Source organism: Aspergillus vadensis, assembly GCF_003184925.1.
Source record: "Aspergillus vadensis CBS 113365 unplaced genomic scaffold BO88scaffold_3, whole genome shotgun sequence".
Classification (NCBI taxonomy): domain Eukaryota; kingdom Fungi; phylum Ascomycota; class Eurotiomycetes; order Eurotiales; family Aspergillaceae; genus Aspergillus; species Aspergillus vadensis.
This window is the reverse complement of record NW_020292041.1, coordinates 244982-257999: the sequence shown is the minus strand read 5'-3', so window position 1 is coordinate 257999 and position 13018 is coordinate 244982. Positions and strand designations below refer to the sequence as shown.

The following is a 13018-nucleotide window of genomic DNA, read 5'->3' as shown; positions in this document are numbered from 1 at the left end:
TAATTAATGTGCTGCGCCAAACACGCGCCAATACTTGATAGCGACTACCCAGAGTTGGAAGGTGAATAGCAAAATGATGTGAGGGAAAGCGGTCAATCACTAGAACATTGCAGAGATGATCTCCGGTAGGCCCGACAAAGCTCGGCAAAAAAGTAAGTCCGACATACCTACGGAATCTCCGACTGCACGCCAAAACAGTTTATCAACCGACTTGTCGAATCGCAAACCGAGCGAAGACAGTATCAGGGTCGATCTCAAAAGGGTGTCATATTCATCTCTTCTTAATTTACTGACAGTGAGGCGCAATTCTCCAATTTTGCTTTAACAACAATTATGCTTATAATATTCATTTGGATAGCAATTACAGTGGACGTTCCGAGACTGCTGGATAAACACAGACAGCATTACCCCCATATCCTCTAATGACCTCCACGAACACCGGCTCCCTCTTTGGAGGGGGTGGCCTAGGAGCTGCTACGCAACCACCAAGTCTCTTTGGGAATCCATCTGGGACGCCGGGCCTTACAGGTGGAACAAGTTTCGCAAAGCCGTCGCAAGCGCAACAGCAGCCTACTTCGAGCTCGGTCTTTGCACAAGATCAGGCACAAGCCAATGCAGCGCCACCGTCCACTCAGACGACCCAGCCTGCTTTTTTCAACAGTCTACTAGAACGCGGGAAAAAAAGACCAATCTCTGCAATTGCTCAAAACGGCAATTTCGAGGAGCTGCCGAGTCTTCAATTGGGTCTTGACGACATTCGCAGAAAAGCTAGGGAACTTGGTGCTGGTGGCTCAAAAGAATTTCAACCTCATGTACCACACAGCAAAGCGTAAGTTAAACCTCCTTCTGCTTCTGATCTTGTCGGCTGATATTCTATTAAACCAGCCATTATCTGCTCGCGGCTTCAGGTGTATCCCCTGGCCACGCCTTGCGGGACCTGAAGGCTTTGGACCCTCAGGCATCTGTATCGACACCACTGAGAGAACAAGATTCTTTTGACCCAGACAACCAGAAATTTTTGAAGAACATACAACAACGTGGTCGTCAAGTGATGATCAATGAGAGCCTTGCTCGAACCCAGAAAGATTTTGACTCATTCTTGGAAGAGAAGGTTGACATGGACTGGGAGGAACAGCGCCGGAAGATATTTCAGCACTTCGGGCTAGCGCAAAAAGACGATGGCGCTGGCGATACAAGAGGTAGCTTTGGACGCACGGTGCGGCGACCTAAACAGTTCGGCCCTGCATCCACAAATGGCCCTACGTCTTCAGGTCGGCGAAGTGTGTTCGGACGCTCCGCTCTAGAAAAATCCGTCATCGGGACCCCAGGAACAGGGACAGCAAGCCTCCGACTTTTCGAAGATTCTACGGAACGCAATGAGGGTGCGGGCGGTCACTCTGATCTTCGCTTCTTACGAGAAAAAATGGGCTACTATGCAGACAAGGTCCGGCAACTGAACTCTGCTAGGCTACAGACTAGAGCTTTCCCGATCCTTCATGAGTTCTCCGATGTTGAAGGGCATGCTGGCGGCGATGTAAGTTTCCTAAACAAAGCTCCGTACGCGGTTGACTGACTCTACCAGGTACCTCGACAATTGTACGATGCTTATAGAGCTCTGATAAGCATTGTTGGGGAGTCTCCAGATGCCACCACTATGAATGATCCCTCAGCTCTCGTGGAACGTCAGTTTGCCCAAGATTACTTGGATGAGAGCCCAAATTCGCGCAGAGCAGTAAGTCTGAGAAAACGGATTGTTGAGGGCTCTAGGTCTTTTCTTGAAAAGCTCTTTTACGACGAGGTTGAAAGTGTGATTACCAAAAACCCTCGGGAGGCGCAACTCGGTGGCATACCAACTGTGACCAATAAGATTCGTGCCTATATTCGGCTCAGAGCAGCACGGAAAGACCTTGCTCCTGATGGTACGGAGTTGCAGATGGTTGGCCAGGATTATTGCTGGATTCTTATTTTCTACCTCCTTCGCTGTGGTTTCGTTACCGAAGCTGCAGAATACGTGAGCCAGGATCCCGGCTTTAGGTCTCTAGATCACAAATTTGTGACATATATGACTACATATGCGCAGAATCGACGGTTGCCTAGAGATCTGCAACAAAAGATCAACGGCGAATATCAACAACGGTCTCGCAATGCGCCTGATAACACAGTTGATCCGTACCGTATGGCTTGCTACAAAATCATTGGACGTTGTGAACTTGGCCGCAGGCGTTTAGACGGTATAAATCAAAGTGTTGAAGACTGGATGTGGTTACAGTTCAGTATGGCTAGGGAAGATGATAGAGCGGAGGAGATTGCCGGCGACGTCTTTGGACTCGAAGACATTCAAACTGACATCACGGAGATCGGTCAGCGAGTATTCGGAAAAGGCCAAGAGGGGCCCGGAGGCTATGGAACCTTTTTCTTCCTGCAAATCTTGGGAGGAATGTTCGAGCAAGCTGTTTCATACCTCGGTTCTTATGCTCCAATCACAGCTGTGCACTTTGCCATCGCCTTGGCATATTATGGTGTCTTGCGCGTCTCAGACTTTTACACGTCAGGCGAAGAGATATGTGAGTGGAAACCCGATATGCCGTGATAAATGCTATAGGAAAGACTAACAGCCACAGTGTCCTTTACTGTGAAGCAATACCCACAGATTAATTTCGGCTATCTAATCACGCAATACACGAGAGAATTCCGGACGGGATATGTGGAAGCGGCAATTGATTACTTTACGCTGTTATGCCTCAACGCCGACCTGCCCGGAGCTCTTGGTAAATCCCAAGCTTCTGTGTGCCACGAAGCATTACGGGAATTTATCCTCGAGACCAGGGACTTTGCTAAATTGCTGGGCGACATCAGGTCAGATGGAAGCAGAATCAAGGGACTAATTGAACAACGTATTAGCTTGATCAAACTGGTCGATCAAGATGAGTTCCTCAAGACGATCACTCTGCAAGCAGCAGCTATCGCCGATGACAAGGGCCTTATAACGGATGCGGTCCTGTTGTATCATCTTGCCGAGGACTATGACCGCGTCATTGATATCATCAATCGAGCGCTATCTGACGCCGTTGCTGTAGAATTGGGCGGACCCGCCCTGAAATTGCAGCCTTTGAGGCCACGGACCGATGAACATGAACTGGAGGCCGGTGGCAGTCTCAGCTTAACAACCGTGGATAATCCCGTTATTCTGGCAAGGAATATGATCGGGTTGTATAACGCAAATGCGATGTACTACCAACGAATCCGGCAAGTCAATCGCGATGCATGCGGATTGTTGCTTAGGATGATGGAGGCTAAGGTGGAGGTGGAGGCAGCAAAATGGACGCCGGCTTTGGATGTAGGTTGATCCTTCTACTCGTGTTGACAGGTATCGACCAAACTAACGGGTTCAATCTAGGCTATCAATGATCTGAGTATTCTTCCATTGCGAGCCCGAGGCTCCGTTCCCTACATTAGGAGTGCTGCCCAAGCCTTCTCGTCCTTCCCGCCAATAATCTCCCATAATGTCGGCCATGTGATCATGTGGTGTATCACATGTATTGGTCACGAAAGGGAACGGCTGAACTCTGGTACATATGAGAACGAGATTAGGCAGGGACTGGCGGATGAGTTGCTCGTCATGGCCAAGGATTTGATGATTTTCTCGGGGATGGTCAAATACAAGCTGCCGCCGAAAGTATATGAGACGCTGGCGCGAGCTGGAGCAGAGATCGGCGCCTATTGAGAAGCCAGCCCAATAAGAGGTTGCTCCGGGCTTTAGCGCGTTCTTGACTGCTGTATTGGCTTGTACTGAAGTTAGATTCCACATGCAATTTATTTGTCGGCGACTGAGGTAGATGCTCCAATAAAAAAACATAATTGTTACTCTGTAGCATTCATTAGGTACCTAGACCATAGTTTGCAGCGCTGCATATTTACGACACGAAGTAATGAATAGTAGTTGTATAAAAAGGCGTTTGATTTCCGGCAAACGCGGGCGCTTTCCGCAAGAGAGGGTGCCAAGAGAACGTCGGCTGGATGACGGAGGGGGTTGACAGCACAAGGCCTAATCTGACCCTGAACACTTTCAGTCAAGGGAGAGCGCCTAGAAGTGAGTGGTTCGCACTAATAGACAGCAGGCGTCACGGATTTCCATGATAGCAGTCCAACAGGTGCATCGTTTCTGAGCCATGAATTGAGCAGGCTAGCTGCGGGGCCTTCTCGACCCGATATTGGACCACACCGTACGTCTCTCAAGCTGCCCTTGGTCTAGCCCCGAAAACTCCAATGTTCGACATGGAACATGACCGCCCAGACGCGTCTGATACGAGTACAAAATCATTAACGCCCGGTTCTGGGTCGGGCTCATCGCAAGAAGATGCTCCGAACCGTGCAAAAGATGGACTGGAAGAAGCTCCATTGAACGGGCGCATGGTGGCTTTCTACGAGAATGACAACAACCGCAACCACGATAATAATACAACGCCCGCCGACCTCATACCCCACGATGCGGTTCTCGAAACCGACCACTTCTCTGGGAATGCGACGGAGTGTGCAAGACCAGAGGGATTGGATATACAAGGACCCGTGCAGATAGGAAGCGACCACAACTCCGCGAGCGACGATATCCCTAGAGAAGCAGAGGTCGACGATCCCAGCTGTGACTCCCGGTCAAGAGAATCAAGCTCGGCCACAAATCACAATCTCATCAATAATCCCCCCAATCTTGCAAGGATACGCCAAGTGATGTTCGAGTGCAAGGATCCCATAGAGATTAGCTTGGAGGAATTTGAGACTTATTGGCCGTTTATCGACAATGTATGGGTCAAACAGAGGTCTAATTCCAGCAAAGAAGGGCATTGCACTACGGACTATTATATGTGTCGTTTGCGACGCCCCACTCATCGTACGTCAGAAACTCGTCCTCTTCCTGAGGGCAAACGCCCCCGAAAGAAAAGGGTACGAGAGGGTGGTATCTGCAACTTCCAGATCAAAGTTGTCAAGTTCGAAGGAGCATATTCGACGGTGACAATAGCGAGAACTCCAGGGAGCAGTCGGGTACACTCACATGACCTTGATTATATTGACCGAGTGAAGCGAAATTCTGGACTAATGGAGTTTGCGCGAAGGGAAGCAATCAAGGGGTATCTGCCTTCCTCAATCTTCACGAAGTTCCAAGAAGAACCTGAAAAGCTCGTTGAAGCTGGGGGCAAGTTCTGTACAGTGACGGACGTGCGCAATGTCTCGGCGAAGTGGAGGATACAGAACCCCGACGTTAAACTTGTGGCGCATGAAGGCTATGAATATCATAAGGGTCACGGCATCGTAAGGATGCGAGCGGCTGATGGTATCAGCAATACCCCGGGCGACAAGTTACTCTCGAATACAGCCATACACGCACCTTTGCCCCCGGATACGCTTTCCTTCCCTCGGTTCCCTTTAGATTTTCTTGAGCCTTATCTCCCAAAGCACAATGACCGACGCCAGTTCCCTCATGTCACTCTGTCCTATGCATCGTCGATGGACTCTAAGATATCACTCCTGCCGGGCATGCAAACTGTGCTATCCGGGCCAGAGGCTAAATTGATGACCCACTATCTCAGGTCACGTCATGACGCGATCCTCATCGGGGTTGGAACAGTGCTTGCAGACAACCCCGGGCTAAACTGTAGGCTGGAAGGTGCAGGTGGGTTCGGTGGCCTTGGAAGGATGTGGCAGCCGCGGCCAGTGGTAGTCGATCCCACAGGGCGATGGCCTGTACATCCAGACTGCCGAATGCTGAGGACTGCAGTAGAAGGGAAAGGCAAGGCGCCGTGGGTAGTGGTATCCCCAGGAGCCAGGATTGACCCACAAAAGTTGATGATGCTGAAGGGCTACGGGGGCGATTATCTCCGCATCATGGAGTACAATCAGAACTGGCGGCTGCGCTGGGAAGCCATACTACGTGCGCTGGCATCTGAGGGGATCAAAAGCGTCATGATCGAAGGCGGCGGGACCGTTTTGAGTGAGCTTTTGAACCCCGAATACACCGAATTTATTGATACTATCATTGTTACTGTCGCTCCAACCTATCTTGGCTCCGGTGGAGTAAGTGTGAGCCCAGATTCCAAGCGGGATCAAGAAGGCAAGCCAAACGCTGCTCTGAATCCTAGGGACGTGAAATGGATGCCCTTGGGTCAGAATGTTATAATGTGTGGAAGAATCCGGGTGTCGCCCCCTACTGAGTCCCCTACTACTACTACTACTACTACTACCAATGCCGAGTCGTAAAACACACCATTGTTGCCGAGAACAGAGTGGATCCCCCAAATCCAAAGGTGGCTGTCAGCGAAGTCACGATGCATCGATGTTTTACAAGAACAGTTGGGGGACCGTCTACTGCTACATATGGCAGCTTGGCGAGAGATAGCAGTCCCTACTAGTACTAGTAGTCAAGAATGCCTGAGCAATGGAAGAAGTTGAGCCCTCGGAAATGATCAACTTCATGCAGGCATTCATTCCCAGGCCGGTACTATAGCTCATTTTGTACTCAAGGGCACCAAAATAAGATAGTATATTCAATAAAGATTTGGGGAGAGGGGGGGGAAACAAAGAAAAAAAAACAAAGAACCGTCCCTAGGATGTGAATGACCAAAAAACTCTTCTAGCCAAACATATAAATACTGCTAGGCGTCTTTCTTCTGAGTTGGTGTGTTCAGAGAACGGTGTTCTTTGTTTAACGGGTGCCATTGTTCTTTAGTGTTGCTCTGAAATAAGATCGCAAAAACACAACAACAATAACAACAATAACACCAGAGCTCTTATCGCGTGGGCGCATTCCCCACCCTTTCTTGTACCTTTTTCTTTTCAATCGTCCAGCGCCTCTTCGGTGGCTTTCCTCTTCCCCACTTCCCTCCATCTCCTTTCGTTTTTAACAGCTCATAACCTGGGTCGCTGGTGAACCCTTTACTTTTTCCAACTCCCTAAGCCCCTGATACGCTTCCGGTGTACCACTGCAACGGCCAATCTGCCAAGACATAGTTGTTAATCTGACAGCGACTATGCCGCCCAAGAAAAGCGCACCCAAGCCGGCTGCGGCATCAGCTGCGGCGGCAAAGGTTAAACAAGCCACAGCAACTACAACTACTACGACGAAGGCAGCTACGAAGGCATCCACCAAAACAACAACGAAAGCGAAGAAGACAACCGCCACGACCAGTACTGCTCGCAAAGCTCCAACTGACAAGCGAGAGGCCCCTGCGAAGCCCAAGAAGACCACCAAGAGACAAACCGCGAAATCTGCCACGGCTTCCAAGAAGGGTGGTGGAACGGACGACAACCTTGCAAGTAAGAAGCGTGAAGTTGAGCCTACGAAACGTGTAAAGCGGAAGGCGGAAGTTGTCGAAGAAGCTCCAGCTCGCGATGTGAAAAAGGCCCGCGTTGCTAAACCTCGGGTTACTAAACCGAAGCCGAAGGTGGTCATCAACCATGCGCCAACCACTCGACTAAATGTCTATGTGTGCGGCGAAGGCAGCTCTGGCGAGTTGGGCCTGGGATCTGCTAAGAATGCAGTTGACGTGAAGCGGCCTCGGTTGAATGCCAACTTGCCAGCGGACCGTGTCGGTGTTGTGCAGGTCGCTGTTGGTGGGATGCATTGCGTTGCGCTTACGTATGACAACAAGATCCTTACATGGGGCGTCAACGACCAAGGAGCACTTGGCAGAGATACTACTTGGGACGGAGGGTACAAAGATATCGACAAAGCCGACAATGAGTCAGACTCGGACTCCGATGATGACATTGCTTTAAATCCCCACGAATCAACTCCCACTGCTATTCCGTCAGAGGCTTTCCCCAAAGACACCGTCTTCGTTGAAGTTGCTGCTGGCGACAGCTCAAGTTTTGCCCTAACGGATGATGGCCAAGTATATGGTTGGGGAACATTCAGAGTAAGTCAAGCTTTGCATACCCTTGTAAACAGAACTGCTTAGGCTAAGAAATGAATTAGAGCAATGATGGTATCTTAGGTTTTGATGCCACCAATAAAGTCCAGCTTACGCCTAGTCTGATACCGTCTTTGAAGAAAATCAAACACCTGGCTTGTGGCGATAATCATGTCCTGGCACTGAACGAGAAAGGTGCTGTATTTTCATGGGGTTCGGGCCAGCAAAACCAACTGGGCCGTCGTATCATTGAGCGAAACAGATTGAACGGCCTGCAGCCGCGCGAGTTTGGCCTTCCGAAGAATGTTGTGCATATCGGCTGTGGTGCTTTTCACTCCTTCGCTGTTCATCAGTCCGGAGAGGTCTACGCATGGGGTTTGAACAGTTTCGGCGAAACGGGTATCAGGGCTGGTGCCGGTGACGATGAAGCTGCAATTGTGCATCCCACCGCCGTAGAGTCGCTATCTGGGAAAGCAGTTACACAGATCTGCGGCGGTGCCCATCATTCGCTTGCCATCGCTGATGATGGAGAGTGCCTTGTATGGGGGCGATTGGATGGCTACCAAACAGGTCTGAAAATTGACAGTCTACCCGAGGATGCGGTCATTAAGGACGAGCGCGGACGGCCTCGTATATTGATAGAGCCTAAAGCTGTCCCTGGAGTCAAGGCCAATACTGTTGCAGCCGGTTCAGACCATTCACTCGTCATTGATGTTGATGGCCGTCCTTGGTCGTGGGGATTCTCTGCCACCTATCAGACAGGTCAGGGTACACCGGATGACATTGAAATAGCGACTGTCATCGAGAATACTGCCGTTCGTGGTAAAAAGTTAAACTGGGCCGGCGGTGGTGGACAATTCTCCGTGTTCACTGAGCCTGCAGCATTAGCATAAACTAAAAGCTAGTGCCAGGGAAGAAATGGGAGATACAGCGGCACTTCAACATTCATCTTTAATGAGTCCGGCGCAATGGCATGTTCCATGAGCCTTATCAATCTTGTAGATTATGCTTTGACCAGTTGATAAACCATTGCAGACACGAGAGCGAAAGGAAAGGAGAAGAGAAGAGAAGAGGGCATATTATGGCGGTATCTGCTGAAGCATAGCAATTTCGATGATGTTTGTACTTATTATTTTACGGTGACTCAAAAGGTAGAGGGAAAGAGCAAGGGTAAAGGTGGTGGGGGGGTAGTAAATAAAAGGGCTGGTTAGACCGTGTCTGCGCAATGTGGAAATGATTAGTCCACGGTATGAAACATCGCTTGGTGCCCTAAGTGGTAGTATTGCTCGAAACATCAATGTTGTCTATGGAACCCAGGTTACCCATAGGCTTATTGCCTCAAGCCCATGCATCTGGTCCTGCCAGATTATTATCAATTATACCATCCTCATGCTCTCGAAGAAGTGCTTCCAGCTCATCATCATCATCATCATTATCATGAGTACCTTCTATGATCTCCCTTGGGACGTTCTCATCATCCGACACAAACAAATCTCCCTGCTGAGGAGCGTCTCCCAGCGTAAGTGAGGATGGCTTTCCAATGCCATGTGTTGGAGGCGTCCGTGCCACGCTATCTCCTTGGCCCATAATCGCGTCGGCTTCATTCAGATGCCCGATAGACATACTATTGTCATGGACATGTGGACCCGAGAACCCCGTTTGTTGCGCATCTTCAGAGTCGGTTGCGGGGAGTCTCGGCTTTTCCTCGTCTATCCATTCTCGTCGCATCGTCTGTAATCGTTTCGAATGACCCAGTTTTTCTATAATAGCCAATCCATCGGCAAACTTCGCGCGAGGGAACAAATCATCGAGCCATAGTTGGTAGAAATTCAAAAGTCGAGCGGCGTCCGAAAACTTTGAGAGACAGTTAGCTACGCAGTCGACCCTCAGCGACAGTACGAATCGGTTTCAGCAGACCTCATGTCCTTTCCCTTTAAATTTCAGTTTAGACTTCGCCGTAGAACGCAGTTTTGGTATGCCGGCTTGTGACAGTAATCTAGGAAGCAATAAGCGTTGTATTCAGAGCGCTCCCCCGGTTGTTTGTCTCACCGGCCCTCATCCAGCTTGACAGTCGATCGTCGCTGCTTAGTGATTGTGACCTTTTCATCCAAGCCTAATACAGGTGCAGCAATGGGTCCACCTCTGTTTGATTCCACAGCTATATCTTGCAATGTGCTCTCTAAGCCGGCATCATAATCGAACAATGCATCATCCTGGTCCATTGATGGGTTTGAGTAGCCCACATCTTTCTCCATCATCCAATGAACCTCCTGGTGACTTATGAAATAGTGAAAATGACGACCTTCTCAGAAAATTCGGTTATTGTTGACTGAACAAGTAGTACGCATACTTCGATAAAAGTCCGCAAATGACCATCTCGAACAGCTGTAAACGGATAGCGTTACGCGTCGCTCAAGACGCGTGCCAGGTTCTCAGCCAATTTGCCAGGAAAGGTAAGATCAGTACTACTGTAGGGTAGGCGGTCGGGTTAGCGTGACAACGGGTTACAACACCTTTTCAGCATAACTGCAACTATGCATTATTTAGGCTTTGTAATTATGAATACCTGCTAGTCTTCAATCGGTATAGCTTTGGGCTTGGCATAACTCCGTCCGACTTCCATCTCCATTGAAGCGGAAGCCAATCCAGAAACGTCCATTATAATTCATCCTCCACTGTCCCAGCCTGGCACAATGGCGACTGATCACAAATCAATTCTTGTTCCCCCAAAGCGGGCCAATACAGACTACCCGGTAGGGTTGATTATTCTCTATCCGAAATGGAGTTACGGATCTTGCGGCTAACTTTGGCTTTTGTAGCTAATTGACTCCGACCCGTATGGACCAGCTTGACGTTGCCATATTGCACTTGACTCACTTTTTAAACCAGGCACTTGAGACGAGTTTTCGGATATGCACGACCCTCTGACTACGCAGTGGGCGGCGGAATGGCCGCTGCGTCTCCTCTTGCGTTCTGGGTTATGGAAAGAGTGAGCCCTTCTCACGTTGGCAGGGGAGGGTTCGCTCCTGTTATGCGCCTAGCAACAGCCATTGGCCTTATTGGAGGTCTCCACGTGGTCTATCAGAGATCCTGCAGTCAGTGCAACCATGGAGCAGTTGTTTTGATCTACGCCCTTGTAGTACTAACGTTCTCGTGCAGACCGCTTCTATGGCTTTACGGAGAATTCGAGGGAAGCTGATATGGATATGAAGGAGATGGTGGACAAAGTCAAGAAAGGGGAATCCCTATACGGCACATCTAAAGTCTCTTCATACCTGCAAGGTGTTGCTGCTCGAAACTCTAGATACTCTGAGCTATTCATCCATGTTCTTCCATGGTTCAACCTTGTCAACCATGACCAGGTAAGTACAATGGAAGAGCGATCACCTTCCATACATAACCATCAGCGTCGGGTATCAAATTTGTTACTAACTGCAATACAAGCATGGCGTCGATACGGCCAAGTACTATCAGCAGGCCGAGCGGGAGCTGGAAGCCGAGCGGCTGAAGCAAGCTAGCTCCTAAATTTGTGACATGAAAGACGGTATAAGGATCGGCTCGTTAACGTTTCATTGGCTCTTGCGCGATATTGTATATTTAGTTCCTGAAACAACGCAAAACCTAAATGGAACCTTTTCCTCACTTCACCTTGATCGCTTCTACACGACATCGAAGATGCTTAGCCCTCAGCTTCCTTCATTGTGCGGCCGTTCGACTAAGTACAACCTGTTCCCGCTCAGGGTGTAGGGGAGGCAACGAGGACTTCCTGGTCGAAATCCGTTTTCAATTCACGGTGCTTTTTAGGGCGGGGCTTGGGCGCTACTCGAAAGAATCTGTTAGAAGGCTTCCGTGTCACATCTGTCATAAGCTAGCCACCTACCCTTCTCATTTTCTTGTATGTAGAAGCGCCGAAGTAACATGATAGCTTCCTTATGGAACAACCCGCCTTGCACAGGGTATGGTGGATCTATCGAGCGACTAGCATGGATTAGTTCTAGGTTATAGGTGTGTAGGTCCGCGGGAAGGCAAGAACGGACTCGGCATGTAGTGATAGAATGCTACCGGTTCCCCCGAACCTGTCATTTCCACAACCAAAGTATACTTTTCGTATCTGATATTGTCTCAAAGCAGATGCACACATGACACACGGTTCAACAGTTACATAGAGGTCTGTTGAACGCAGTGCTGACCTAGGATAAGTTTGGAGCATTTCTCCGATGGCAATGAACTCGGCATGTCTTGTACCCTGATAAGACCGGCTATGGTTTTAGATTTCACAAACACTTTCTGATTTTGCTTTGAGAGGGACTCTCCCAAGGGACAAGGAAAATTGGAAGATTCATTGAAACTTCCGAGGTCTCCATGGGGATTGATGGTTCAGGCAGCTGGCTCACCTACATTCATAGATTTGTTTGTATCATTCATTCCAAAACCAACAATCTTGTTGTCATACACCAGAACACAGCCAACCGGGGTTTCACCGGTTGCAAGGGCTTTTTCTCCCTAGAGCGAGTATAAGAATACCAATCTCCAGTGTCACTAGGGCAAGATACAATTACCATCATTAACGCCTGCTTCATGAAATAAGCATGTTCGGCGTTGTTCTCCAACCACTCAGGCGGCATGTCACCAGACATCTCCATGTTTCATCCGCTAGACTGAGAAGGACTTTGTGAGATTGTTGCTGGGAGGTGGGTTAGCTGAGTAGTAGTAGTCGGCACTGATGACACCAGGAATAGGCTTGATAACAAGTATAAGAGTCACCCGAGGGGGTCACTCTGCATGTACAAAGTCACTGGATTTGAGAACAAGTTTTACTAAGTTTCTAGAGCCTATTTTCCCTCTTGTACCCCACCTGTTTCTACACAGGAAGCGGAAGAGAAACTTTCCTTGTAGAGCTCTGAGAGCCCGTAGATACCAGGATTTTGCCTTGAAAACCCATTTGATTACCCACCGCCCGGAAGTCCGCTTATCGTAGTAGTAATGATTACCACCGCTTCCCAAGTACTCCGTATACGATTACTATTCTGCAACCGTGCACATAGCAAGTCGATACTACTCGATGGTATTCACTTTGATAGCAATTGATAAGCGCGTTTCATGCTTTATAGCCACAT

At 49.1% G+C, this 13018-nt stretch overlaps 6 protein-coding genes across 6 annotated transcripts; 4 read left to right on the top strand and 2 right to left on the bottom strand.

The window, feature by feature from the left end:
• Nucleotides 1–190: 190 nt before the first annotated feature.
• nic96 (linker nucleoporin NIC96) lies at nucleotides 191–3861 on the top strand. Its single transcript, XM_025705901.1, has 6 exons — nucleotides 191–295; nucleotides 359–829; nucleotides 886–1534; nucleotides 1583–2564; nucleotides 2622–3337; nucleotides 3398–3861. Exons 2-6 carry the CDS (start codon nucleotides 423–425, stop codon nucleotides 3722–3724), a joined length of 3081 nt encoding a protein of 1026 aa, XP_025566326.1. The 5' UTR covers nucleotides 191–295; nucleotides 359–422; the 3' UTR covers nucleotides 3725–3861.
• Nucleotides 3862–3951: 90 nt separating this feature from the next.
• On the top strand, nucleotides 3952–6611 carry BO88DRAFT_358248 (RibD family protein). Its single transcript, XM_025703785.1, has one exon. It carries the CDS (start codon nucleotides 4267–4269, stop codon nucleotides 6247–6249), a length of 1983 nt encoding a protein of 660 aa, XP_025566325.1. The 5' UTR covers nucleotides 3952–4266; the 3' UTR covers nucleotides 6250–6611.
• A 123-nt stretch (nucleotides 6612–6734) lies between these two features.
• On the top strand, nucleotides 6735–9132 carry BO88DRAFT_432399 (Ran exchange factor Prp20/Pim1). Its single transcript, XM_025709357.1, has 2 exons — nucleotides 6735–7907; nucleotides 7967–9132. The coding sequence occupies exons 1-2, from the start codon at nucleotides 7020–7022 to the stop codon at nucleotides 8792–8794; spliced, it is 1716 nt and encodes a 571-aa protein (XP_025566324.1). The 5' UTR covers nucleotides 6735–7019; the 3' UTR covers nucleotides 8795–9132.
• On the bottom strand, nucleotides 9085–10365 carry BO88DRAFT_441161 (Chromosome segregation in meiosis protein 3). Its single transcript, XM_025709854.1, has 3 exons — nucleotides 9951–10365; nucleotides 9819–9897; nucleotides 9085–9755 (listed from the first exon to the last, which is right to left on the bottom strand). Exons 1-3 carry the CDS (start codon nucleotides 10157–10159, stop codon nucleotides 9240–9242), a joined length of 804 nt encoding a protein of 267 aa, XP_025566323.1. The 5' UTR covers nucleotides 10160–10365; the 3' UTR covers nucleotides 9085–9239.
• A 202-nt stretch (nucleotides 10366–10567) lies between these two features.
• BO88DRAFT_401658 (putative NADH-ubiquinone oxidoreductase 21 kDa subunit) lies at nucleotides 10568–11781 on the top strand. Its single transcript, XM_025705900.1, has 5 exons — nucleotides 10568–10654; nucleotides 10721–10737; nucleotides 10791–10996; nucleotides 11061–11263; nucleotides 11346–11781. Exons 1-5 carry the CDS (start codon nucleotides 10595–10597, stop codon nucleotides 11424–11426), a joined length of 567 nt encoding a protein of 188 aa, XP_025566322.1. The 5' UTR covers nucleotides 10568–10594; the 3' UTR covers nucleotides 11427–11781.
• Nucleotides 11592–12785, bottom strand: BO88DRAFT_401656 (nucleoside deaminase). The gene is made up of 5 exons (XM_025705899.1): nucleotides 12461–12785; nucleotides 12300–12404; nucleotides 11939–12147; nucleotides 11782–11879; nucleotides 11592–11720 (listed from the first exon to the last, which is right to left on the bottom strand). The coding sequence occupies exons 1-5, from the start codon at nucleotides 12542–12544 to the stop codon at nucleotides 11638–11640; spliced, it is 579 nt and encodes a 192-aa protein (XP_025566321.1). The 5' UTR covers nucleotides 12545–12785; the 3' UTR covers nucleotides 11592–11637.
• Between the last annotated feature and the right edge of the window lie 233 nt (nucleotides 12786–13018).